The sequence below is a fragment of the Manacus candei genome, unplaced genomic scaffold, assembly GCF_025592945.1.
Source record: "Manacus candei isolate 608988 ecotype Guabito, Panama unplaced genomic scaffold, ASM2559294v1 h1tg000014l, whole genome shotgun sequence".
Classification (NCBI taxonomy): domain Eukaryota; kingdom Metazoa; phylum Chordata; class Aves; order Passeriformes; family Pipridae; genus Manacus; species Manacus candei.
In genome coordinates, this window is record NW_026138062.1 from 53,449,576 (window position 1) to 53,475,981 (window position 26,406).

General features: G+C 40.4%; 1 protein-coding gene across 7 annotated transcripts in view; it reads left to right on the forward strand.

The window, feature by feature from the left end:
- The window catches only part of CLCN1 (chloride voltage-gated channel 1), a 57,461-nt gene extending 34,099 nt beyond the window's left edge, over nt 1-23,362 (forward strand). For 5 of the 7 annotated variants that reach the window (XM_051780702.1, XM_051780697.1, XM_051780701.1 and 2 more), the window contains 17 exons: nt 272-350; nt 2,571-2,696; nt 6,021-6,105; nt 8,607-8,708; nt 10,124-10,208; nt 10,610-10,759; nt 12,643-12,712; nt 14,009-14,119; nt 14,207-14,459; nt 15,199-15,332; nt 15,840-16,066; nt 16,183-16,288; nt 17,945-18,027; nt 18,775-18,810; nt 19,464-19,568; nt 21,433-21,519; nt 22,002-23,362. In XM_051780702.1, the coding sequence (XP_051636662.1) occupies nt 272-350; nt 2,571-2,696; nt 6,021-6,105; nt 8,607-8,708; nt 10,124-10,208; nt 10,610-10,759; nt 12,643-12,712; nt 14,009-14,119; nt 14,207-14,459; nt 15,199-15,332; nt 15,840-16,066; nt 16,183-16,288; nt 17,945-18,027; nt 18,775-18,810; nt 19,464-19,568; nt 21,433-21,519; nt 22,002-22,397 (2,235 nt within the window). In that variant the 3' untranslated portion in view covers nt 22,398-23,362. The remainder of the gene's footprint in view (nt 1-271; nt 351-2,570; nt 2,697-6,020; nt 6,106-8,606; nt 8,709-10,123; nt 10,209-10,609; nt 10,760-12,642; nt 12,713-14,008; nt 14,120-14,206; nt 14,460-15,198; nt 15,333-15,839; nt 16,067-16,182; nt 16,289-17,944; nt 18,028-18,774; nt 18,811-19,463; nt 19,569-21,432; nt 21,520-22,001) is intronic. The other 2 variants (XM_051780699.1, XM_051780700.1) reach the window with 2 other exon arrangements.
- Nucleotides 23,363-26,406: the final 3,044 nt, after the last annotated feature.

Sequence of the window (26,406 nt, forward strand, 5' to 3'; positions counted from 1 at the left end):
GTGCATGTTTCAATGGAAGATGAGATGCTGCCTTCTTCATGTGTCTTGAATGTGTGATTCCAGGTATATGCCTGTCCTATGCCAGGTCTTGTCTTTTGAATATTTTGAAGCCATTTCAGTAGGGAGAAATAAGATAAATGTAGCTATAACTGAGACTGGTGACAGAGCTGGGTGATATTATGTGGCCATACCTGCCAGTTTTGTTACTCACTCTCTGATTTCTTTCCTTCTTTCTTCTGTTTGTCTGTCTCTCTGTCTCTTTCACCAGTAGCAGCCATATTATTACACGGATATCCTGACTGTGGGGTGTGCTGTGGGTGTTGGCTGCTGCTTTGGGACACCACTTGGAGGCAAGTGGCTGTTCTGTTTCCTTTTTCTCAGGTACCTAAATCCTCTCCTGACTAGTCCTCCTCTCCTCTTCCCCTTTCCTGCACCACATTTTTGATCTGTCATTTACTTTAGACAAAGCTTACCTTTATTGTTACCAACCTCTCCAGCATCTCTGACACAGTCTTTTTTCCCACATGTTGTCCACCTTCTGGAGGCAAGAGGGGAAGGCTCTCTAGAACAGTGGTCTCCAAATTGGGGTGCACGTATCCCAGGGGGTGCGCAAGGTTATCGATTGGGTGTGGGAAGGAAATAGCGGAATTTTTATTTTTTTAATATAAAAAACTAAATAAATTAAACTTTGCTAACATTAAGTATACGAATTCGCAGTGGTGCCCTCTTATGTCATATGGCCACTTATCACATACAGTGCATGAGGCATAGGGTTGTTCCCAAAGCAGAGAGTTGACCATGGTGCCTCAATCATTTGCTTTCTTTCAGCATATTGCAATGTATTGCAATCAATATGTGCCCACATTGGATTAAGTGGATTTTTGGATTATATTATCTAGTGTTACTAAACTAATCCTCACAAATTTGACAAGTGGCTTAAAAAGATCCCTGCAAAGAGGCCATGGATTGAAGATAATACTAATAATGCAAGCTCAGACAAATGACAAGAAAATGGCAGAGCTGACACTTCTACTCCTAGTACAGGCTCTTAATCAGCCACACTATGGGATACAGCAGTGGTCAGCTAATCAGACCTGACAATAAGTTGGACAAAAAAATCAAAATTATCAAAGGCTATTTTAAATATGGATTTACATCTGCTATCATTAACGATGAACCTCACCCTAAGTGTGTATTGTGCTTTGAGAAGTTCACTAATGATGGTATGAAGCCATCAGAAATAGTAAGACATTTAAAATCTAAGCATCCAGAACATGAAGACAAACCTCTACAATTATTTTAGTGATGTTTCAAGTCATGTGACATTCAATACAGTACAAAATTTCACTGAACTTAATGACAAATTACACTTAATGACATTAGTGTAGAAGACAGGAAGGTTTTTCTTGCTTCACAGTGAAATACAAAAAGCCACATACCACCGAGAAAACACTTGTTCTTCCTGCCAAGGTAAAAGTGTCTGCAATAATACACAGAAAGCAATAGAGCAGCAAACTAAAATGCATTCCTTGGTCAGCAAATGCTATGGAAAGATACATAGGAAACATTGCTAAAGGTTTGAAGAAACAGGTATTTGTACAAATTACACTCTAGAAGCGGCTTCCTGTTTGGATGGATGAAAGTACAGGTGTTTCTAAAATGCCTCACATTATGGTATTTGCCAAATTCTGTTTCAATAGTGAAATACATGCAGAACTACTTTCCGTGAGTCACTGAAGGAAGGATCTAGTACAGAAGCTGTGTTCTCAACAGTAAATCACTTCTTTAATAAAAACACTTTACGGAAAAGCTGTGGAGCAGACTAAGAGAAGGACTGGGTGGTAAGGTTACATTGATAGTGCTACATCGGGAATTTGTTCACTGTGATGTTCATGGATGAGCTATTGCAGCAAAGACATGGGAGACAGACATGCACAAGGTGCTACAGGGTATCATTGATGCGCTTCATTTCATAAAAACAAGACTGAAACAGTAGAATCTTTGCAATACATTGTAATGAGATGGGGGGGGGCAGTGACCATGAAAATTCTACAGATATTTGCTGATTATCTCATGGCAACTGAATTTAAAGAGCAGTTACACATTTTTCTTTTACAAAAATGACAAGTCTTCTGAATTTGCTGATCTTTTCTGTGATGACAGGAGTCTGTCAGTAGCATGCTACCTAGCAGTTATTTTTGAAAAAATAAACATACTTGATGTATGTACTTGATGTACTTCAAAGTGAGAACAAATTTTTTTTGCTCCATTAATAAATAAAACAAATACTTTTTTAAAATGTTTGTTTATTTCATCATCTCATCTTTTTTTTCTTTTTTTGTGTATGTTTTATATTGTACATAATATTTTAGTACGGTAATGCATGCATATTATTTTTAAATAAATACACATAAAAGGGAGGGTACATGCTCAAAAATCTTTTATTGATAGGGGTATGTGATCAAATAAGTGTGGAGACCACTGCTCTAGAAGGCTATTTAGAAGCCTCTCTCATGCTTCTAACATTGCACTTCTGATTTTAACTTTGCTCCCTTTCCAACTCTTTCTAGGGGTACTTTTCAGCATTGAGGTCACTTCCACTTACTTCGCTGTGCGCAATTATTGGAGAGGTTTCTTTGCAGCTACCTTTAGTGCCTTCATTTTCCGAGTTCTTGCAGTTTGGAACAAGGATGCAGGTAAGCTAAGAGCTACTGTCTTTGTACAAAAGTTGCTGTATTAATGCATTACTTTCCATCTTCCTCAAAACCACAATGTTCTACGACGTTTGAAACTTCTGCCATAACATGTGATTTCTGCAGTACAGAGAAGAGAAAGTGTCATGTCATAGATTATCTAACCTAACCTATTCCTAAGTGTGCTGAGGATATGACTGATAAATGACAGAATATGAGCGTTTGGCAAGCAAAAGGGCCCCTGAGGTGAGATTTTTGCCTCTACTCAAAATAATACGAAGGCTGTAAATACAGAGATATCCCATCACAGAGAATGCAATACCTACCATAGTGTATGCTGCTGTGATCTGATGGAAATACCATGGTCTACTTTGATCATCTCTTGACTAAAAACATTAAAACAAATAGTCAAGAAAATTGAGATGATTAAATGATTAAGAGGCTACAGGATTGGTAGGATATGACTGAAGGTCCTGAAAAAATAACCGTCTCAAGTAACTGAAAAGCATGAGAGTGACATTTGTGCAGACAGAAATAGCACAGGGCAAGCTTCTTCAGGAAAGCATCTCAGACACTGCAGGAATAGAGCTCTGGTGCAGAAGGATGCCATTTCTATGTAAATCTCTTCCTTATAATGCCTTTTTATTTCATTTTTACAGTTGTATCTATTTTATTGATCTGAGCTCCATGGGAGCAGTTTGCTTAGTTGAAAGTGCTATAACTTGTATCTCTGGGCTTCACAGGGCTGGATTTTTTTGGAGTTTGAACATACTCTTGAATATAGAAAATGACTACACTTTCTACTCGAATGTAGAAAGTGAATACATCTTTGTTTATGTCACAGTGCCTAAAAGCAAGGGGTATTCAACCATTAGATCTGTCACAAAACACCCCTCCCCCCAATCTTTCTGTTCCTTCCATAAAAAAATATAAGAAATTCAAAGAGAGATGACAGGAGATAATCTCCTGTCCTTCACTTTGTCTACTTTCTCAAATCACTAGAAATCAGCCTAATCCTGAAACATCTTGACTCCCGTCCCTTCTTCAAAATCATCCAGACAGCTTTAATATCCATATTAATGGCTCCTTAAGTTCTGCTTCATTGACTGTCTGGGTTAAAAAGCTCCATGATTCAATTGTCTATTACAAATTGTTCCTTTTCATAGTTCTGAATTTTCTTTGTCTGTGTTGCTAGTCTCCTTGTTCTTGTATTAAGGAACTAGAAATTTTTGTCTAGCTAAGTCATTCATTATTTTATGATCTGTTATCATGCCTGCTCTAACTTATCTTTCATGTCTTTTCTTGCTCATTTCCCTTGGAAGTTACAAGAGCAGTCTTTTCAGTCTTTGTTCATGCAAGGATTTTTCTGTTATGCCTGCTACCAGGAAGTAGCAGGTAGGGAAGTGATCATATCAGAGTGACAGATGCAATTAAGTTGTGTAGCATCTCACCAAAAGTCTTTTATTTCTTAGACCCACAAAATCTTTGCCTGCTTCTAGATACTCATGGCTTTCTTGGCAGGCTTTACACCATTATCTGTACTTTCCAAATTACAATTGGCCCGCTCTCTTTGACTGCTGAAGCTTAAGCCCCTGTTTGCCAGCCATGGAAGACTGGAGTTCTACAATTTGCAGAACTTCTGCTTTACCATGTCCCAAACTTTCATCTTATTTGCCATAGTGTTTTATGCCTTGCCTTCCTCCTGCTCCTTCTGATCACTTCTACATGTTATTTTAAAGTGTTTATGTGTTATTTTAAAGTTCAAAGCTATTTTTAAGTAGACTTCACATTAACTAGACTTTCTCATTTCTTTTTACTTTTTCTAACCTTGTAAGAATTGAACAGCTACTCTAAAGTGGTGAAGTTTGTAGCCAATGGAGAGAAAAAGGCTTAGACATTCAGTTTCAGTATGGGTTAGCCACTCAGGAAAGACAATGAAGATAGGTGCGGTGAATCTTTCTGTGGAAAGTTCTTTCTGTCTTGTGGGAGTAGAGAGGGAACCTAGAAAGACTCAGACTAAGTGCTGTGACTGTCTCCCTTTGCTCTGGTCACCCTGTGGCAAAAGTCTTTGAAAATGAGCCCTACTCTATTTTTTAGTGCACTGCCATTTAGTGGCTTGGACCATCTGCTTCCTAAAACTGTATTGAGATGATCCCTTTTTTGGGCTGATCTAACAAAAAAAGAGGACATCTCGCTTTTCACCATCTTTGATTCCCCTCCCTTGTACCATCTCTGTGTTTGTTTGACCCCTCCATTCAACTTGCCTTCCTGGCAGAGGACTAATTCAGGAAAAGAGCAAATAGGTTTTCTGTCAGGTTGCAATGAGATGAAAGAACTAAGTGAAGGCTGTGGGAATGGGCACGATGGGAAAGGAGAACAGTGCAGCTGGGAGGGAAGGAACATGGTGAAGAGCCAGACAGCAAGATCTTCCCAATTTGGAAAGTAGCTAATGTAACCCACAGAGACCTGATTAAATCATTGCCCTAAACCTAGTGCTGCCTGAACAATTAACAAGTAATTAATGCCTCCTGTCATTGCTATACAATGCTAGATTTTCACTGCTTCTTTTATTTCCTCATTTTGCAAATAATTGCTTCATCCAGGGCAAATTGGGATTTACATCCATCCTCATTCAGCTGCATTTCCACCCTATTAAATTGCTAATTTGTACTTCACCCATTGGCATACAGATATGTACGGTTTCCACACAACAGTATACCTCCAGATAAAAGTAAGACAGGTTTCAATATTTCATTTTAGCAGGGCAACACTACCAGGACTAGTGAGCTGGAGAAGATGGTGCCTAGCTGATCTTTTCCATCTCTCATTTCTAAGCCTTTCATTGTTTTGGTACCAGTCAAAAATTTTTCAGATGTAACTTCAGAGAGGATCTGAGTTTTGTTTCTAGAAGGCAATCACAATTGTGGGTGACACAGCTTCTCCAAATATGCAAGCACTACCTGCCTCAGCAAAGAGACCTTTTCAGAGTCAGTGAGTATAGTGAACAGAGCTTTTTTTTTTCTGCAATAGTGAATGGATGGTAGAAGACAAGAAAGAAAGGAAAACCCTTTAAAAATCTGGGATTGTAGTTAAAAAATGTATACAATCTTTGAAAACAAATTTATAATATCTAGGGTTGCAAGTGCTCAAAAATAGGCACTACTAAAATCAGAGCAGTCTGCCAATCTGTAATACTGTATATAATGTCATGAAACCACACAGGAGCACATATAAACTAGTTTCCTTGTCCCTACTCCTAGATTTTATGGCATTTAACTTCTCACCTCATTATTACCTTTCCTCCTCTACCTCCTTGTTCTCTCACAGATACCATCACAGCCCTGTTCAGAACAAACTTCCGTATGGATTTCCCCTTTGATCTGCAAGAGCTGCCAGCGTTTGCTGTAATAGGGTAAGTTCCCCGGAAACTGACTCCTTGCTCTACAAAGTTATAATGTGATCTCTGTTAGGAATTCCTCTGCCAAATAGTTACATACATCACTTTTAGACACTTTGGTTGTCACAAATAAGGCTTCTACTTGTTGGAATTCCTCCTTCAGATGATGTCCATGTAGCACAATGGGTAAAGAAGGAAATGTGGCTATTATCAAGTTGTTTGTCATTTCCTTTCCACATATCTTCTTGAAAAATTAAGTTCTGAGGAAAAAAGAAAAAGTAAGTTTAACTTGGTTGAAGTTCTGGGAATAGATTTACTGAATGGGCCTTTAACTGTTTCGATGGCATCCCCAAGTGAACCGATCCAACAAGTATGGCCTTTTCACATGACAAAAATGAAACAAAAGATTTAACCAGAAGTTTCATTTTCATCAGGTCAGAATGGTTATCCTTTTCAAAAGAGGTTGGTACATCCGACATGGTGGCAAGGGCAACTGAACTGTAATTGGATTCAGTGAGAACGATGGTTAATTTATTAAGATGAACATCAGTTTTATTTTGTTTATGGAGGTATCTGATTTGGTTTCATTTGTGGATGTGGATTCTTTGATTGGGAAATGAAAGAATGAACTCAAGAAGAATAAATATTGGGAAATACTAGAGAAAACCTGACTTTGGAATTGCTGTGAGGAAACATCTCTGGTTAGAGGTTGAGAGAGGCTCCAGAGAAATCACTGCAGAGCAATAATGAAGGGAATGTACTGTAAGAACAAACACTTGTACTGGTGTGGTGATCACATTCTGTTGCAAGACCTGGATCCCAGACCAGGAATGTATTTGAGGTTTTACAGCTCCTTTTAGTAGGCTGCCCTCCTCTTAATTTATTTGAACATGAACTGAAGTGGAATTTTTTGAAGACATCAGATATATTGAAAATGCATGAATATACACGAGTTCTTGCTAATAATATGTATCCATTTTGTTCTTCCCCTTAAACAGACTTGCATGCTGAACTAGGGGAATCTATTTGTTTAGACTGGCAAGGAAAAAAGTAATCCTGATTTACAGCTGATTGGTAGAATGCAAAACTTCTTGTTGCCATGTTTTGAACAGAGTTGACAGAGCTGGATTTTTTCGATACTGCATATAGGCTAGGAAAAGGATATATGGCAACTACAAAATACTTTCAAGTGCCTGGGTGTTCAGTGTGGTAGTTAAAATAGAAGACAACTCTAAAGACTTGGATAATCTTGGATAAAGTCCTGATGCCAACTTGGAATGCTCCAAATTCTCTTAAGTCTCAAAGTTGAACTCTCTTTCTATCCAACATATTTCTTCGCTTTCAGGTAGGACAAGCACTATCAATAGGTAGATCTTGTTCTTCCCTGTCAGCAAATATTAAATTGCATAATATATACAGGAAGTGCACTTCCAGTTTGTTGACAAATTATTAGACATGAATGGAGAGATCTATTTTTAAAAATAAGGTGTTACAGAGAAATGTAGTTCACTGTGAAGTCCTTAGGCCTATATTGCCTGGTCTATTTTAACTGTAGTTCTAAACAGTGCTTGCTTAAAATATTTAAGAGTAGTTCATTGGACATGTTTGTTTGTGAACAGCTTTAGATTTAGTTTAAACTTGTTTCTATGCAATTTTTAAATGACCAAGCAGGATTTTTTTCAACATGCAATGTTTTAAGTATGCTAAATTAATCTTTGAGATTTGGCAAAAGCATGCTTAGCACATAACAAGGAAAATTCCATTCATTTTTAAAGTTAATAGAATGAAAATCTTATCTGTTTATTCTCAATATTATGTGGATTAGTTATGTGCCACATAAAATAAGGCTTCCCCTCACAAATTCCAAATGCAGTCTTTTTTTGTTCTTTTTTTTTTACCTTTAAATATTAGGCCCTATTTATCCTGGTTTCATTAGGCTACAGAGCATAAGGATAAGACCACTATACCACTATATTTTTTTTTTACTTTATTAGGATCAGAAACTTAGGCCTAGGTGATTAGGATCATAGAAATTACATACTTTGCTATAGGCAAAAGAGTTGCAATTACTTTTAGTATTTGTTTTAGGCATATAATTTTGCTGAATCAGAGTTAAACTCCCTTCATTTTAACTATTTCCTGTTCCAACCTGATGTTTAATTTCTGACAATACTGGTCTTTATCCAGTTACTCTTTGACAGCCCCCACTGAGAACTTGCAATCACTTTTTATAGATTATTTTACAGATTTTTATAGATGAGATTTCCCCCTCTAAGCAAGAGAAAATTTAAGTGCTAAAATGACATTATGAATGACAAAGAGGTCCGAAGTAATCTCTTCCCTTTCATCAGGGAGTCAATGTTTTCAAATGAGTTGCTGTAGGAGTAACCCTTTAAGTGACATTTAAAAGACTTCATAAGCAGCTGAAGACGAAATGACTTAAATTCATTTTCTTGGTTGATGGTTTGTGCATTGTCTGTTTTTTTTATGATTTTATTTATTTTTCTCCATATTAGCATATGTTCTGGGTTCCTTGGAGCGTTTTTTGTTTATCTCAATCGCCAAGTGGTCCTGTGCATCCGGCGTCACAAGGCTCTGAGCCAGTTTCTCACCAAACAGTGAGTGCCTCTGAAGATACTCTCTTTAGAGACCAGATTTCTACACCCTACTGCTATTGGATAGTAACAAATGCTTTCTGGAAGGTATTATAATATTTCAAGTGTGAGATAGTAAAAATATGAGAAACTGCTCTCATACAGGAGTAAGATCTCTGTAATCATCAAGAGAATTTTTCTGCACTGGATTTTCTTCTTGATCAGCCCCAATTGTCTCAAGTAGTTTACTGGTTTAGAAAGGTGACTGTAATATTCATTAAGAGGACAAGGGAAACTATTGATTAGATAGATAATATTTTCCCCCTCTAAAGTCCTAGCCTCCAAAGATATAATCTGAAGAAGAAAAAATGGCTAACTGTAAATATCTTCAGTCTCTTTAACAGAAGAAATCTTATGCTATGAGAGGTGTGGAGGGCCTACATTTCTTAGCAAGTTGCAAACCTGAGCAGAATAAAACTACTAGATAAATAGAAGTTCGAACTAACTTAATTTCTTATGTGGAAAACAAATTGTCTTTCTTCATTATGTAGCATTACCCACAAGCATCGGCAGAGCCATCAAATTAAGTTAATAACAAAGTGAAGCAAAGCCTGCGAAGTGGGAATTTACTTTAATTTTTTTCAGAATTTTGTAGGCCCTTAGACTGAAAGAAATTAAAGTTTATATTTTGCCTTCCTGAATACCACAGCATCTCAGAAAACACTTCCTATAGTGAGCACAGTAACTTGCCAGGGGAGACATGACAGGATTAATCCAGCACGTAGAGGTAGCCTTATGTTGTCCTAGTGCTCATGAAGTGTCTCAGTTTACCCAGAAACCCACACTGAGACTGGACACAGCAGTAGGAAAACACAGATGGCTTCAACCTGCTCTCCAGCTATGGCCCAGTGGCCCAGCACATCTAGACCCACTGAATACCAAGGACACCTTCCCCAGAATTGTGATGGTCAGCAATTCCGTGGAAAGAGAAGCAGTTTTTCCCATAAGATTTAACGCAGTAAGGGGTTCCTGCGGGAAAAAACTGTACATTAAATCCACTAGGACAGGACACACTGCATGGGTGATGAAGAAGCAATACTGGCATAATCAGAACAAATGGAGGAGGTACTGACTTTTGACAATTGGTCGACACATCATTGCAAATACAAGTTTCCCTGTGCACATTCAAGTTTGTGCATTTTGTACATCCCTCTCTCTTCCTCCATCCCTCCCATTACATTAACTCTGGTTGGAAAAAGGGCTTTGCTGACAGGTGAACTCTCTATGAATTATGATGATAAGTGGAGCCAGTAACAGCACTCCAAAGCACAGGATACAGGTACAGAGAGCTTTCACAGAAATAGCATTTGTAATTCTGAAGTGATAGTGTTACAAGAGAATGTGGGGTCATATTTTAATAAATTTTTCTTCCTTTACAGTCGACTCATATACCCTGGGGTTATAACCTTCCTTATAGCCACTGCGACATTTCCTCCTGGATTTGGGCAGTTCATGGCAGGAGAGGTGAGAGTGGAACGTGTATTAGCAATTCCATGCAATTCTGCATAACAATCTCTTCCTATCCTGTGCCCCCATAACTTTGTGTCATGGAAAGGGGAAGAAAGATATGGGAGGAGTTTGAACTGAGGAGGCACTATATGATCCCTGCTGTCTCCTTCATATAAAACTTGAAATAGGTTCATTCTCCTAAGCAAATAATAAGGAAGATGTCACTCCATGTGTAAAAGTAGTTATCCTTTCACCTGTTCAGGTAAAGTTTTATCTCTCTTCCCGAAGATGAAAAATGTGAATTAAGTCTAGTAATCATGAATTACCAAAGTAAAAATCTCCTCCACTTTCTTGCAACAGTTAGAATACTTACTCTATCTAATCTCATGACTCACACCTGTTTTTTTGCTGCTCAGTTGATGCCACGGGAAGCCATCAGCACTCTCTTTGATAACTATACCTGGATAAAACACTCTGGGGACACTCAGATCCTAGGGAAATCTGCTGCGTGGATCCATCCTAAAGTCAGCATCTTCGTCATCATCCTGCTCTTCTTCCTTGTGAAGGTAGGAAACACTGCTCCCTAGGTCAATCTCATCACACATTCTGATGAATGACCTTTGATACTCACTGTATAGATGCTGGTAGGGAGGACTACATCAGGAAAGATTTATCAAATTCCACAAAAATAAACACTTGACTAAAAAGCTCTCAGATAATATATATTTGATTTGAATAAATTTTGGTAGTCTATTTTATATTCCTGACTACAGATAGGAGACAAATAAGAATATGTGAGGATCAAGGATTTGTTACAATTTCTTTGTTTACCATAATTGGATGGAGAAATACATCTGAAAACAGTTTTACTCGCATCTCAGAAAGCAACAGCAGATTAAAAGTTCTGAGCTGACATGGTGCATGGAAGTTGCAACTGTTCAGCCTTGAAAGGATCAGTTGTGTAACTGATACAGGACAGAACAAAAGAAAACATCTGAAAGAAGAAAACATGGTATTACAGTTTTCAAAATACAAACAGCAAGAAAGAGGTTTTCCTAAGATGGAAAAAAAAACATATAAAAGGATAAAAATATCATAGAAAAGGTCCTATTTTTCCTATTTATTGCAAAGGAACAGAAGAGCTGAGGCCACCTTGCAATGTCAGTCAAACGTTTCAGTAGATCAGGAATGGACATCAATGAGTGATTGACACAGCTGTTTCCACCTAGAGTAAAACAGTCTATCGAATTTCTGACAGGAGGCTAAGGGTTCTGCTTGTGTGATAATTCTTATTACAGTGTTCCAAGCAGATAAGGTCTCCTTCAGCTGAATAAAAGAGGTATGGACTACATGAGTCCATCTTTTTGTCTTTGGAAGAGCTGCATCCTCACATACTAGAGTCATTGGCCTTGTCTTACTAACTAAAGGCTTTCTCAACTCACTAGATAACTGTGCCAAGCAGTTTATTTTCTTCTGGATATGTTCAGAGTTGAGATAGACCATATAAACAAGAAACTGCTAGTTTTACTCTGGCAAAGCCTTGGCCTGATCCTCCACTGCACTGTAGTTCCAGTTCTCAACTATATTTGGCCAGGTTTGGTACTGCAAAGACAGAGCTTAGTTAGCAGTACTCCATTTCTGCAGCTTGCTGGCCTCTGTGGCCAACCAGGAACTTTTCCTCAAATGGCTTATGGAAGGAAGAGCACATTGGCCTTTGTGGTATTTTTAAGACTGTTGCCTCCAGAAGAAGTCTGTATGTGCTGGGCGAAGTCAGCATTTGAATTGGTCTTAGCAATACCAGAACAGATTTCATTATTTTGACCAATGTAGTGATAACACAAGAGGCAACAGACACAAGCTTGAGTAAACAAAACTTAGGAGTTAGACTTCAGGAAGAAATTTTCCTGACTGTGGGTCAGCAGTAGCACAAATATCCAGAAAAGCTGGGGAATCTCCACCCTTCAAGATGTTTAGAACTCACCTGGAGAAGACTCTGAGCAACCCCATCTAACTTAGGAGGTAGCACTTCTGGGAGCAGGGAGTTGGGGAAAAGGCCTCCAGAATTCTCTTTGTACTGAAATCTTTCTGAATCAGTGAATTTTTGACAACCCTGTTCTATAGAAAGCTAAGGTGTTTGGAGCAGTAGGAAATATCAACTCCTGAGGTCCAAGGCAAAGGAGTTCTCCTGTTCATCCATCCCCTTGGTGATTCAGCTTCCCTGCCACCACAGGGGTCACATAGAGGTCCTCTGCATCAGTGCTGGTGTGTTGCCACAATTCCTCCAGCTCCCTTTCATGCCTCACAGCCCCTTTATCCTTTACTTTCTGGCTGAACTGGCAGATCCCTCAGAACATGATTCCTCATAGATTCACAGGATGGACAGTAGAGTGAGGCTGCAGGAAATGCTATTGCTGCTCAGTAACAACTGCACTCTCTGCCTCTGTTCTAGTTCTGCATGTCTGCTGTTTTTACTACGATGCCAATCCCCTGTGGAGGCTTCATGCCTGTTTTCGTATTAGGTGAGTCTCAATTTTTTGTTGCAGCATATATGTCTGACAGGTGGGGAGGATAAGAGAGTCATTGCATGCATACATGCCCAGTAGGTTTCTTCCAGTGTATGAGGAGTCATCACATGATCTCTACAACAAGCTTGATTAGCAGTCCATACACCAGCCTCTGAATCTCTGTTTTTGCCATTCTCCCAACCCCTGAAGCCAAATGCTGAGGAGAAAATCCCTGTCCTTTTATATAAGGAAAGCCACACTGTGGGAAGACATGCTAAGCCATGGCCTTCTAATCTCTCTGCCTCTTCACCTACAGAGAAACTTTCATCCTACAATTCGTAGTAATTGCTCCTTTCACCCCTGAAGGCCAGCTAGAAGAGACAACCTCAAAACTATTACCTGCTATGTAATCTATGACTTCTTCATTTCTTCTGACTGAAATGTGATAACAGAAGTTATTGGTTTTTTAACTGGTTTTAATTCCAATAACAAAAAATAAAATTACTATTATGCTAATGTTAAGAAAGAGAAGCTAAATTAGACTGAATTATACAAACTCATGAAGTTCAGCATTAAGTACCCACAAGTCAAACATAACAATGTGCTCTAAGGACCTACATGTTCTTGCAGGCAGCTACTGAACATGACTCAGTAGCATGCCCTTGCAGTGATGAAGGCTAACTACAAACAAGGCTGTATTAGGAAAAACCTAGCCAGCAAGGCAAAGAAATTGGTTATTTCCCCGCATTCAGCATTTTGGACACAATTCTGGAATACTGTGCCATTTTGTGTCCACGAATACAAAAGATCCTTGCAGACCTGTAAAACCTGTCTGGACAAGGCCAGGGGTGCCTTGGTCTCGCTTTGAAATTAGCCCTGTTCTGAGCAGGGATCAGAACAAGACCTCCGAAAGTCCCTTCCCACCTAAACTTTTCTGTAAGCTGTGATTGTAATGTTTGGACATTCAGAGAATGTCTGAAGGGCCTCAACTGTGATTTGGGCTGACATGGTACACAGTCTGAAAATATGTCCTCCTGTCTGAGAAGCGCAAGTACAGCTGTGCCTGGTGTGTCCAAGTGGATGAATGAGGGGTCAATTGTATTTACATTCTTAGTATCCTTTTCTCCTCCTGGAATCTAACTTCCATATTTTGTAACTGAGAACTACTTTTTAGTCTGCAGTGTCATTTTAATGTAAGTTTTGGCTTTATTTCTGTTAGAAAATATTCAAGTGATTGCCCAGCACAGCTACACAGGACAGACTGGATGTTCCTTAAATGTTAATTCTGTAACTGTCAGTGATATTTTTCAGGTGCTGCATTTGGACGTCTTATTGGGGAAATCATGGCAGCACTTTTTCCCAACGGGATCCTCTTTGATGGTATTGTTTATCAAATCTTACCTGGAGGTTATGCTGTCATTGGTGAGTCTCCATGTCTTTCTTTGTCTCCGCCTGGTCCCATCATTGGAACTTTCCTTATTTACATGACATGCTGTTTCTATATGATAGTTTTCTCTCCTTGTTCCTTTTCCACCCTACCTGGGAAAGGTGCAGCAGCTTTGACAGGAGCCGTGAGCCACACTGTCTCCACTGCTGTGATCTGCTTCGAGCTGACAGGTCAGATCTCTCACATCCTCCCTATGATGGTGGCTGTCATTCTTGCCAACATGGTGGCCCAGAGTTTGCAGCCCAGCCTCTATGACAGCATCATCCAGGTGAAGAAGTTGCCCTACCTGCCAGACCTGGGCTGGAATCACATAAGGTATAGTTGTAAAACAGAGGTGGAGGCAGAGAGTGGCAAAGAAATAAAGCAGAAAAGGATAAGACCACAGGAGGAAAAAAAGTTATGAAAACAGGATAGTACTACAAAGGAAATAAAAAGACAGAAAAGGCTTGCAGCGCAAAAAAACAAATGATGGAGTAGAATTAGGGTTCATACACAAAAACAGAGAAAAGTCCTCTTTTTTCACTGAAAGCAAAGGTTTGAATGACCTGTGTTGTTACTGAATCTGTATGAAAATTGCCAAATTGCTTTAGTTTAAAAATTTTAAATAGAGAGTTTCATTTATCTTAATTCAGTGGGGTTGGGTTTTTTTTTCTTTAACAAATGTTTGAAATATCATTTTATTTGGATATTTTGCTTGAAGCAAAATTCAGTTATTCATACATATGACTTCCTCTCTCTAGTATATGTAATATACATAGGTAAGTATATAAAAAACATCTATACATATGTGTGTATTTTTTGGTGTAGGGTAATGAGGTGGAATACATTAATGTAATATAATAATATATGTAATAATAACACTGTAATGAATATCCAGTTAGTCTGTGTTGATCCTGTTGGAAAGTCCTCTGGTTAGTCATGCAGATCATTTGGTATTTGTATTTTCAGCTTTCACTTTTTAAAGAAGTGGTCATTTATGTATTTCTTTAAGGAATTTACCTGCTAGGCATTGTTAATATGCTGACTCTTCCCCTTATTGTCCATAAATTCACAGCAAATACAATATCTTTGTGGAGGATATTATGGTCCAAGATGTGAAATTTGTCTCCTCCAACTGTAAATACCGAGACTTGCAAACTGTACTCCAAAGCACCACAGTGAAGACTTTGCCTTTGGTGGACTCACCAGGTAAGCAATGTGAAGAAACTGATCTTTCCTGAAGACTGTCTCAGCTTAAAGAGCCAGAGAAACTAGCTTTCAAATTATATCCTGTGAAACAGACAGTGTGAACCTACTACATAAAAAAAATCTTCCTAAAAATCTTTCTCTGTGGATGATGTATGACAGGAGGCTGTTCCAGCTGGTCAGACAGGTAAGCTGGAGTGTGGGTGGTGAAGCAGATATAGCACATAAGGGAGGCGTGTGGGAAGTTTGTAGACTGAACTGTGACAACAGGGCCCTCCTGGGATCTTGCATAAGTTAAGAGCCTGCTTCTGATGTGGTGCTGAGGAGGGGCACAGCTCAGGAAGGGTGAGCTTCCTTACCACAGCCTAGTAGCAACTAGCACGGCTGATTAATGACTCCTGTATAGCTCTAGACAGAACGAGCCCAAGCACTTTGAAGAGCCATGAGGGAGGAAAGGGACAATCAAAACCTTGAAGTGGCTTAATGGCTTCTCTGCTCCGTGTTATGCAGAAACCATGATCCTTCTGGGGTCTGTAGAGCGATCGGAACTGCAAGCTCTCCTCCAGAGACATATAAGCCCAGAACGACGACAGCTCCTCAACAAAGAAATGCAGCAGAAGCTGTCTGAGGCACCTTACGATGGACACAGCCAGGGACCGTGGGCAAACCTGCCAAAGCTGAAGCATGACTCTTTTGCTTATGTTGATGAGGATGAGGATACAGATGAGAAGGGAGAGGTGAGGGAGACAAGTGGAGAGATTGCAACACAGAGACTGCTTAAGAAGCAGTAAGGCATTTGGAGATGCTGAGAAAGAAATGACACAAGGTGGACTTTATTTTCTCTCCATAACAGCTGACTCAGCCCCCAAGTCCCACTCCCAGTTACCCAGAGGAGCCAAATGGCCTGACAAGTCCTCTTAAACAAATGACTGAAACTTTGGAGCCCCAGCAACACTCAGGTATGGTAACTTCTGGCATGCCTCAAACACATCCTAGCCAGCTTGGGGAAGCATTCATGCTAACTGTTTGTACATGCCTGTGCGGGTGCTAGTTTCCCAGAGACTGAGAAAAGGAGCTTTCTCTGCCATTCCAATATTAAAGATACTTTGTTAGTGCACCTCAAAATCATTGTATTGTACCCAGAAAGATCTTCTGTTGTGATCCCTCAGAGAGCATGGCAAAAGTAGGCCCACTAAAGATGCTCTCTCTCTTTTAGTACTCCCCACTCCACCCTTTGCAATAACATCTCCTTGGAGATTTTCTGGAGAGTCTGCATGGAACATCTCTTGGCTTCTTCACCACATGGATTAATTTCCCTGGGGAAAGCAGCCTGAGAGCTAAACAGCCGCACTTGGTTTTTGAGTAGCTTAGGCTGTTGTTCAGCCTTCTCCAAAACTGAACAGTTCCTCCCTTAGACATGCAACTCTTTGATTCAGCTACATTAATATGATGGACAAATACTGATGTATTGTGTTCTTTGTGTACCAACCCAGCCTATATTACCTTTGCTCTCAAGACTGTACTCACAGTGCATTTCTGATTCATATGTCATGTATATTTGATACAGGATAGTGGGTTGTTTTTCTCCTTTACGCATCCTGAAACATGCAGAGAGTGAGTAAGCACAGAGATATACCTCAGTATTGAGAATTAATACAGAGGATAGGACTCTAGCTCATGCTTTTAGGCACCCAGAGGTTAGCATATAATACAGCATATAGCAAATTCTGGTTCATCAACACCCCTCATGTATGACTAAACCTCTAAGGCATAGAAAAACCCATGCTATGCTTTCACAGCAGTGGAATGCTGGAGCAGCCATCCACCTTCCCTACCAAAGCAGAAAAAGAATCACATATGAAAACAAGGACAGTGTGTGAGACATTTTGTGGGAAGATAGTACTGAGTGACCCAGGAACGACAAGAGGAAGTGGTACAGGAATGACTCTGTGAGGCCTTGCCATTTTTAGTTTTGCTCATAGCTATCATTTCTGACCAAATTTCCTCCACAGCCTTGTTTACAACAGCACAAAATTCTCTCCTGCTCTTTGCTGACTCTTGCCTATGCTGCGTGGGAGTATAACTCTGGTCTTTTCCATTCCCATAATTACACTGCTGTTACAACCCATGGACTCCTCACCCCTTTGCACCTGTCACATTCAGTCTGTTGATATATTTTGTCTTTGAACTGTTTTCCAAATTCTTACCTCCTTTGCCACATTCGTCCTCCAAGTCACATTCTCTTTGTGGACTGCAGAAACCTCTTGTCACAGCATTTTATCCCATGTATCAGATTGTTTGCTGTATTAGTAGTCCTGCCTTTGGTTTGTTGTTTTGTTTTTTCTGATTTATGAATATTATCTGCAAAGACAACTTTGTAATGGTTTACTTCCTATCTTTGAAAAACAGATATTGCATGGGAATATTCATTCTGGAATGTCCCAGACACCACCTTACAAATTCAATGCTAGATTGTGCCTGACTCAGCCCTATCATATCATGTCCCTCATATTATTTCCACGCCTGCCTTGGGTAAGGGGATGGGCATGGGGCTTTGTATTTTTGTCTCTCATTTGTTCTTCTCTCTTTTCCATGTGTTTGTTCTCATTGTTCAGGCAATTCCAGGCATTTGAGGCAACTGATCCAGCAGCTTTTGTGCCATTGCAGCCGTCCACTTGAAACAGAGAGCACTGTCCAGGTTAGAGCTACAGAGAGATTAGTAGTATCCTGAAGAAGGAAGGGAATGCAATGGAAATAGAACCTACTATTCAGAGACATTCAGCATTTGGCCAAAACATGGACACAATCATGGTCCTGAACTCTGACAGCATCAGCATTTTCCAAAGAGAAAGGGTGTGATTACTGTAAAGGACTGTGTATCTTCCTCAAGAGCCACCTCTGCTCAAGTGTCAAGGCTGCCGCCATGATTGAGTGTGGGCATTTTCTCTCAGTGAAAAAATTAATGATATTTTGGATAACCTGCAATAAAGTGCAGTTCTATTCCATTTGGCAAACAGTTTTGGCTAGACAGAGAAAAATTAAAAAGTGCTTTTGGCTCTTGCCATGTTAAATGTCCTTGGTTATCTGACACGTCTGCACAGGCTTTGTGGATATCATAAAGAGCTTATGGGAGACCCATCCACCCTAGAACAGTGGTTGGACCCAACATGGGATATCTTGAGAGCATCTAAATCAGTACTAGATGCCCATGTTTGGGCACCTGAATTGCTCCACCAGAATTCCATGGTGAATTGTCATTGACAAGAGAAGCACAGCAAGAACAAGGTACACCTTATAATGGATGAATATAAAGAAAATCTAAGCACTCAGTAATATACTATTTGGAGCAAAAAGGGAACCACGGGGGTCTGTGCAGGTTTTTATTTTCTGTACTCAGTGAAACTGTGGGGTTTTTGGCTGTCCTGAAGAGTGTTTTCTCCTACAGGAGCCGGCAGAAGTTGAGACAATGACACCAGAAGAGGTAAGACCAGCTGCAGAAAGGGAGTGAGGTTAAGTGAGTGCTTCTTATACCCATTTCCTGTCACTTGCAATACTTCCTGAACACCAGCAACCTCAGTGATTGCCACATGAAGCCATGGCTAAAGCCATTTTCTTCTTCAAGTTGCACAGTGGGCAAGTCTCACCCGATAAGAGCAGATTGTCTGGCTAGATGTGCTGATAAGGCTCTGACTAATGTGACCTACCTTTGAAGTCAGCCTTGCTGCAAGCAGTGTTTTGGACTAGAGACCTCCACAGGTGCCCCCTCACCTAAATCTTTCTGTGGTCCTATGTTATTCCTTCACTTTTTACACAAAGGATCAATTATCTTGCAATGACAAGGGGAAGATGCACTCAGAAAGGAAAGCAAAAGATGTTCACTCCCTCTTTAAGCAGGAAGAAGCAAAACCTCATTTTCTCAGAATACCTCTGAGGTACTGGAATTGCTCTGTTTCCACAGGGACTTGACATCAAGCAAGAAAGGGATGTGAAACCTCAGGGGGGTGATATAATGGGCAAGATGAACAATCTACGTAGGAAGGAAGAAGCATTAACAGAAGAAGGGGACTAGTTTGGGTACACAAGGCAGCAACACTGCAGATCACTGTAAGTGATTCCTCTTCTTTCCTGTGTCAGATAGATGCTTGGGAACAGGAGGAGCTGAACAAGAATGTGTGCTTTGACAGCTGCCGCATAGACCCCTGCCCTTTCCAACTGGTGGAGAGAACTTCCCTGCACAAGGTGGGTGCTGATATCTCCCTGAGGCATATATCATTTTTCTCCATCCTATCATTGCAAGTTCAGTCTATAACTTATTTCTTCTCCTTGTCTTCACCTACAACTACTACCACCAGCTACTTCCACATCCAGTTACAGAAGTCAGTTTGTTCCTACAACCTTCTGTGTGTACCTCCAATCTCCTGCAAAACAAAAGGCTGTGTGACAAGAACTCTGAGTGCATTTATTTATAAACCTTTTGGACACCACACAGGATTTCCCAGCCACTACCTTAACACTGTAGTAGAATTGTATGCCTTGCTGCTGTGGCATTACACTGAGATTTACACTCTACTTTGTCAGGGTGCAGTACTGGAATGAGTACTCCTGGATTTCTCAGGGTTTTTCTGTCAGGGTTTAGAGTCTGCCTATATCATAGGTTCTTCATTGAACTGAAGCACAAGGAAATAGGAAACTGGATCGTGCAATTTCTAGAGTCAACACAGGATGACTGGGGATTAAAGCAATCATTGTATGTCAGGGGAAGGGAGGACTGGCCTTTCACTTAATGGAAAGGAAAAGCAGTCTACTGAAGTGAAAGTGCACAGTGCCTGTTTTTATAAATATTCATTTAATGTGAATGGTCAGCATATACCTTGCACAAAATTAATTAATTGCTGTTATCAAAGGGTAAGATAGCCTTGAGCAAAATAAGAACAGGTTAGCATATAGTTCAGATGAGTTTGGTGTTTTCTAAAGGGCTGGCTGAAGTGATCTGAAAACCACTAGCATTTATCTTTGAGAATATAGGGGTTACAAGAAATTACATTTGAAGGCTGCAAAAGGGGAAGTTTTGTACCTGTTATACAAAAGAGCAAGTGAGAAACTCTGAAAAAAGAGACAAATCAACTTAACTTGGATGCACACAAAAAAGCAGGAATAAATAATCAGACTATCTGAGGTATGCACAGTTAGAGCTAAATGTAAGACTACTGACAGTGGCAAGAATATAACTGTTTACCATGATCAAACTATATTTAAGCAGTCTCATTTTCTTTTACATTAGGGTAAAATGTCTTGTTCCCGAGAAATGAGATTTTTCCTAGTTTACACTTGAAAATGACATTCAATATCTCGTGATGTAAAAAAACAGGCAAACACCAACTGTGAAAGGATGACTAAATGTAAGACCACAGGTAAAGTCAGCTAGAGCTCAGCTAAAAGAAACTGAAGGTTGGAAATACACCATAGATGAGCACTGAGAATGTGGAAAGTTTTAGAAAGCCAAATCTATGAAGAATAGTAAAATAACAGGGTATATTTAAGCTTAAGAAAAGAAGACTGATAACGGTGTGATATTTGCCCTTTCAAGGAGACTTCACAAGAGAAAGGGAATAACTTGTTCTCAGTGTTCTCACTGCACTGGATAAGCAGCAACCAGCTTAAGTTCTAATAAAAAACATTCTAGAACAGGAAAAACTAAATCTTCTATTGTTAAGGAAAGCACTAAAATAAATAACCTAAGCAGTTTCTGGCTTTACATAGGCTAGGTCAATTTCCAGCACTGAAATGAAATAGATCTGTGTAAGTCCTCAAATACACAACACAGGGTATTGCATGTGAATCTCTGCCAGATGTAGGATGAGAGTGACCTTGAGAATGATGTTCTCCATCATCAACGCATTCCCAACTATGGCTGCACAGCAGAAGGACCAAAGAGCAGCATTTGGCAAATACAAAAGGGAAGGCAGTTTCTCACTGGGATAACTGCAGACTTGCATGCCTTTGTGATTCCCATTTCTAAATCCCAAGTACCAGCTCTAGCACCAAGTACCATGCTACCAGTTTCCAAAATCCCTAAAATGGTCTTTTGTGGTTTTGCCCATAGACGCATACATTGTTCTCATTACTGGGCCTCAGCCATGCCTATGTAACCAGTATGGGGAAGCTGAGGGGAGTGTTGGCTTTGGAAGAGGTAAGTACAGATCCCTTACCATCCTCTTAATTAACTGCAAATGTCCTGTGGATCACTGCAATACCTTACAGGTGCTGCAAGTTCCAGCTGGGAATATTTATAATTATAATTGCTGCATTTTCAATCCAGTGTTGAATTCTGAATCAACTCTTTGGAAGCCATGTAGAGGAATGGATGACTGCATTTCAGAGGAGGCAGCAGGTGTTATTTACAAGAATGTTAGAAGGTTCATCCTTTTCGTGAATGTAGGGCTCTTAACTGAGTGGCTATTGCTGTTTCTGAAAGTGGTGTGGAGTTTGTTATTTACCATGGAATTTTTCATTACACGACCAATGTAAAAGATTATCTCCATAGGCCTCAGAGCTAGAGCTATGACTCAATTTGTGGTCCCTTTGCCCTGGGGAATAGATGAACTTCTGCTGAGTAAGGTTGGATCACCCTTCTCTTCATTTGTTTCTTCTGAACTTTTTCTCTTCTTACAGCTCCAGAAGGCAATAGAAGGTTCCACGCGCTCCGGGGTTCGTCTCCGCCCACCCCTCGCCAGTTTCCGAAATACCAACCGGACTTCCACCAAAACTGAGGTCAGTCAGGCCGCTCAGGCATGGAGCCGGGAGGACAATGGCATGGTGGCAGCACAGCAAGCAGCACCCTTGGGCACGGAGAGCCCACTGCCTCCCTGCCCGGACTCCCCGCAGCCCTCACACTCGCATGACGAGGGGGAAGTCCCATGCTCCACTTATGCCACTGATACTGAGTTGGAAGAGATGGAGCTTACAGGGCCAGTTGCTGAAAACATCTCAGACATCCTCAAGGACATAAACCTCCGCACCACTGACTTGGATGAAGATGAAGATGAGGATGAGGATGTCCGCTTATAACTGGTGTGAGGGTAGTAGTCCATCACACTCTTCAGTGAGCCAGTCTTCTTGTGTTTGCTCCTCAAAGAGAAGCTTTTGGATGTTCTTTGCAATCCCCACAGAGGTATGATTCAGCTGGGAGGAGGGGCATCAGACCAACCCTTTCTTCTGCTGCATTGTCTCTGTACAAAGACTGTTGGGCTGTTGGACTATAGAGGTGTGTGCAAGCATCGGATGTGGACTGGAAGGTGCCAAAGTACAGGCTCATAATGCTTAGGCTTCTGCCATGTCTACATAACGCAGCAGAAGGGGTTGTGACAGGATATGAATACTGCTGGACACAGTCAGGATGCTCTGGGTCAATCTGCCATGTGGAAAGTGGAAGAGGAGCAGTTCTTCTCATTTATCATTGCTGTCATCCTTCCAGTCACACCTGGCCTGCACATACCAGTGTAACACAGCCAGGCCCCCACCCTAGAAGCATATTGCTGCTTCTGACTGCAATCCTGTCCATGTTGCTGCAGCTCCTTTTCACTACTAGCTCTTATCTTGCATCCCCCCCCAAACATTCCCATGTAGAACATTTTTATTCTTTCTAAATATTTACTCTGGGATTTTCCTGGATGGGGGTGCAGTTAGGAGCTTCTCCTCTGTCCTTTAGCTGAGCCACGCCCTAAAAACAGATAGAAGGAAAATAATTGGTATATGTCTCATGTCTTGAATTCAGCCAGGGCTTTAGAAAGCACTGGAAGGGAGAAAAGCCTCTCTGTTTTCCCCTAATCTCTGGAATTTTTAAACAGAATGTGAAAATTTCAAGTGGGGGCATTCTCAGTGTTGGGGGAAGAGGAGTAAAGCAGCATATATGTACTTATATTTCAAATACCTGTGCTTGTCTCTCTGAATCACTGTTCACAATTTTTCCACAGTTATAGTCTTAAAATACAAGAACTCAAAATAAAAAAAAATATGGAGTGTTTGCCAAGAAATATAGCAGAGGGAAGCCACATTTTCTACACTTTGAAAACAGGTTTCTTTCTGAAAACTCCTGCTTTCTTTCCTGCTAATTCTGCACTGCCTACTTTCCACATATTTCTGCATACCTCATATCTGAGAATTCCAGCTCTCACTTTTGCCAGCTTCTCTCCGTTGTGACTAACAGCAGAGACCTCAACCCTTGTCTACAGCATCCCTCTCTATTCCAGTTCTAAATCTGGAGCAGATCTTGATCTGCATCTTGCAAAAAGATGTCTTGTCAGTTCGTGTCATGCATGCAAAATCTTAGCATCCAAAGATAAGATGCTGGTTTGTTTAACTCACTGCTCTTGTGAGGTTTTCTCAGTAAATAGGCAAAATCAAATTCTGTGTATTCTGCAGCTTTCTTCTAATAGTCTACATCTCTTTGTATCATATTTTTGGTGTCTCGTGGCACTTATATGCAATCCCAAGAGGCCTATTGGATGCGTTTTCACTTACCAGCAACAGAGAAGAAATCCAGGCTTGGAGAATATGTTCTTGGGGGTATTCTCCCAGATACTGGGTGACATCCCCTTTCCTGATATTATTATAGCATTACCTAAACTTAGAGTGACCAGTTTCACCTTAACAGGTAATTTTCCACAAGCTCTCTCAGTAGCAAGTCAAAAATATCATTACCTCTAACCCAGGTGCCAAAGGAAAATTCCCTCCTGGCTTTAATTCCAAGGATTGACACTGACCTTGCACCAATTCCTCTCTGATGATGCTTATGGGTGGGAGAGTCTGTGACAAGATTACAGTAGAAGGAAATTTTACCAGCTAGTCTCTTGAAGAGGGAAAAATTTATTTCTGCTGCCTGGAATTCAGAGCCCACCAGCTGTGTATTGTCTTTGGCACATGATCCACCTTTATGAGCTAACTGGGGACAGCCTTTCCCTTTCTTCTGTCCTCCCAGAGTCCCCCTGTCCTTGTGAGAAGACAACACTGATCTGAGGGCAAGTCTCTTGCACACACCAGCTGCTTGCCTCCACCAGAGGGGCACATTTCTGTCTGCCAGGCATCAGCACACAGCCTCCCCGCTACCTTTGTGTCACCTTCTGCTGCCTGCAGAGAAGAGGCAAAACAACTGCTTTTTTTTCTTAGGGAACTGTGATAGTCCTTTATATAAGCAAAGGAGAAAGGACATTCCTTTTAAACCCACACAAATGTGCAGTGAGTGACAACACTGAGACCAAATCAGATCTGAGGGTCCACGTACCCTCACGAACGACGAGTTTCTCCAAGTCATCCCCAGCCTTACAGTGCAGATTTACATTTTGTAGCTTAAACAAATGCTTCCACTGAGATAGATGAGACAAGGAGAAATTTTGAGATTGGAGTCAATACACCTCCCCCTCTTCTCTCCTGAATACAGAGAATGTTCTGCTCCAGTCCCACACTTCTCCTACAGTGTGTTACAGAAGAACTGGGATTTTGACTGGCTGAGAAAGCAGATGGAGTCTAAATCAAAGCCAGTGAGCATGTGAGTCATTACAGACAGACTGTGAGCTGGGGGAGATGAAGCTGGAACAAAAATGATGCACATGGAGAGGCTTGGGGAGCTTGGAGTAAGACACAAGCTAACCTGGAAAGCTTCTTGAGGTTTGTCACCTGACAATATACAAGCACACACATGTGTGCTCACACATTCGCACACGCGTATTTCTCCATTCCTATTGCCTTTAGCTTCTCAGGCTTCCTATGAGGAGCTGGATTTCTCTCTGTGGGGAAACTGAAAGGTGAGTGTAACTGCTGCTTCTTGTAGACACTACTCAAGATCCATTCCAGGTATTGCCTCCACCCATGGAACAGAAGCAGCGCTCATCTGCACCATTTTCTCACCTGTATTCACACATGAAAAAGCATAGGGAGTCAGGATGGGACAAAAAAACATACTGCAAAGATGGTCTGAAAAGGCTGAAGTTATTTCCACTTCCATTTTACCAATAAAATCTTCACTGAGCTGATGCCAAGTACTTTAATAGGTGTAAAATGTGTAGTAAACTGACACTTGTCAAGGGAACTCGCTCTCCCATAGTAAACACTGCTGTCTCGTTAAACTGAGACAGCACCCAACATATAACAGTATGAGAAGAACACAACAGTGAAATATCTCCATCAGAGCAGAAAATCTGGGGGAAACACCACCATCAAAAACAACTAAAGAAAAACTAAAAAAAAATCCTTTGACCTTGTATCTTCAAAATAAGTGCAATCTTAATTTCAACTAATTGTCAGTTCACTGAAGTAAATGAAGGCGAGAAGTTATGTCTTAAATTTTAATCTAGCAAAAAATAGAACTCTCACATGGCATTCAAAGGTGAAAGCAGAAGATTTGTTTTCAAATGCATCAATATAAAGAATTAAAAAAATAGGGGAAACTTAAGGTTGGTAAGATAAGAGGTAGGGCTTTGGGTAGCTATGACAAGGCTAAGAGATGTAGTCATGAGTCAGATGAAGGAGAAAACACATGGAGATGGACTATTGGACAATAAGAAAAATTTGCCTGAACAATGTAACTTTTGGTTGGCAAATTACTTGAGACTAAGAAAAATTCTAGTTTGCTAAGCCTAAGGACAAAACCACATAGTACAAGCAGAAATAGAGAGACAGGTTGAGTCCATGAAAATAACTTCCCTCTCCTTCCCAGTTGTACAAACACTGTATAGAAGTGTGTGTTTTGTGGCCAAAGGGCACAAGACAGGGCAATAACTAGCTTAGCAAGTAAAGATTCCTCTTTGCCAAATTAGTCCAACCCTAGGAAGGGTATAATGAAAAACACACTATTAAAAATATGGTCACAGCAAGAACTAAGTTATTCATGGTCACATAAGCACATATCTGGGCACAGCTCTCATAAAAATTTAATAAACACTGGAGACCAATAATTAATATTTACACCTAAAAGCCATGCCTGAGCATTAGTATTCTCAGAGAAAAATATTTTATATCTTAAGCCATGTGATGCAAAACTTTTTAAGGCTTTATTTGTGGGAGGCAAGCTTAAGTTGGTCCT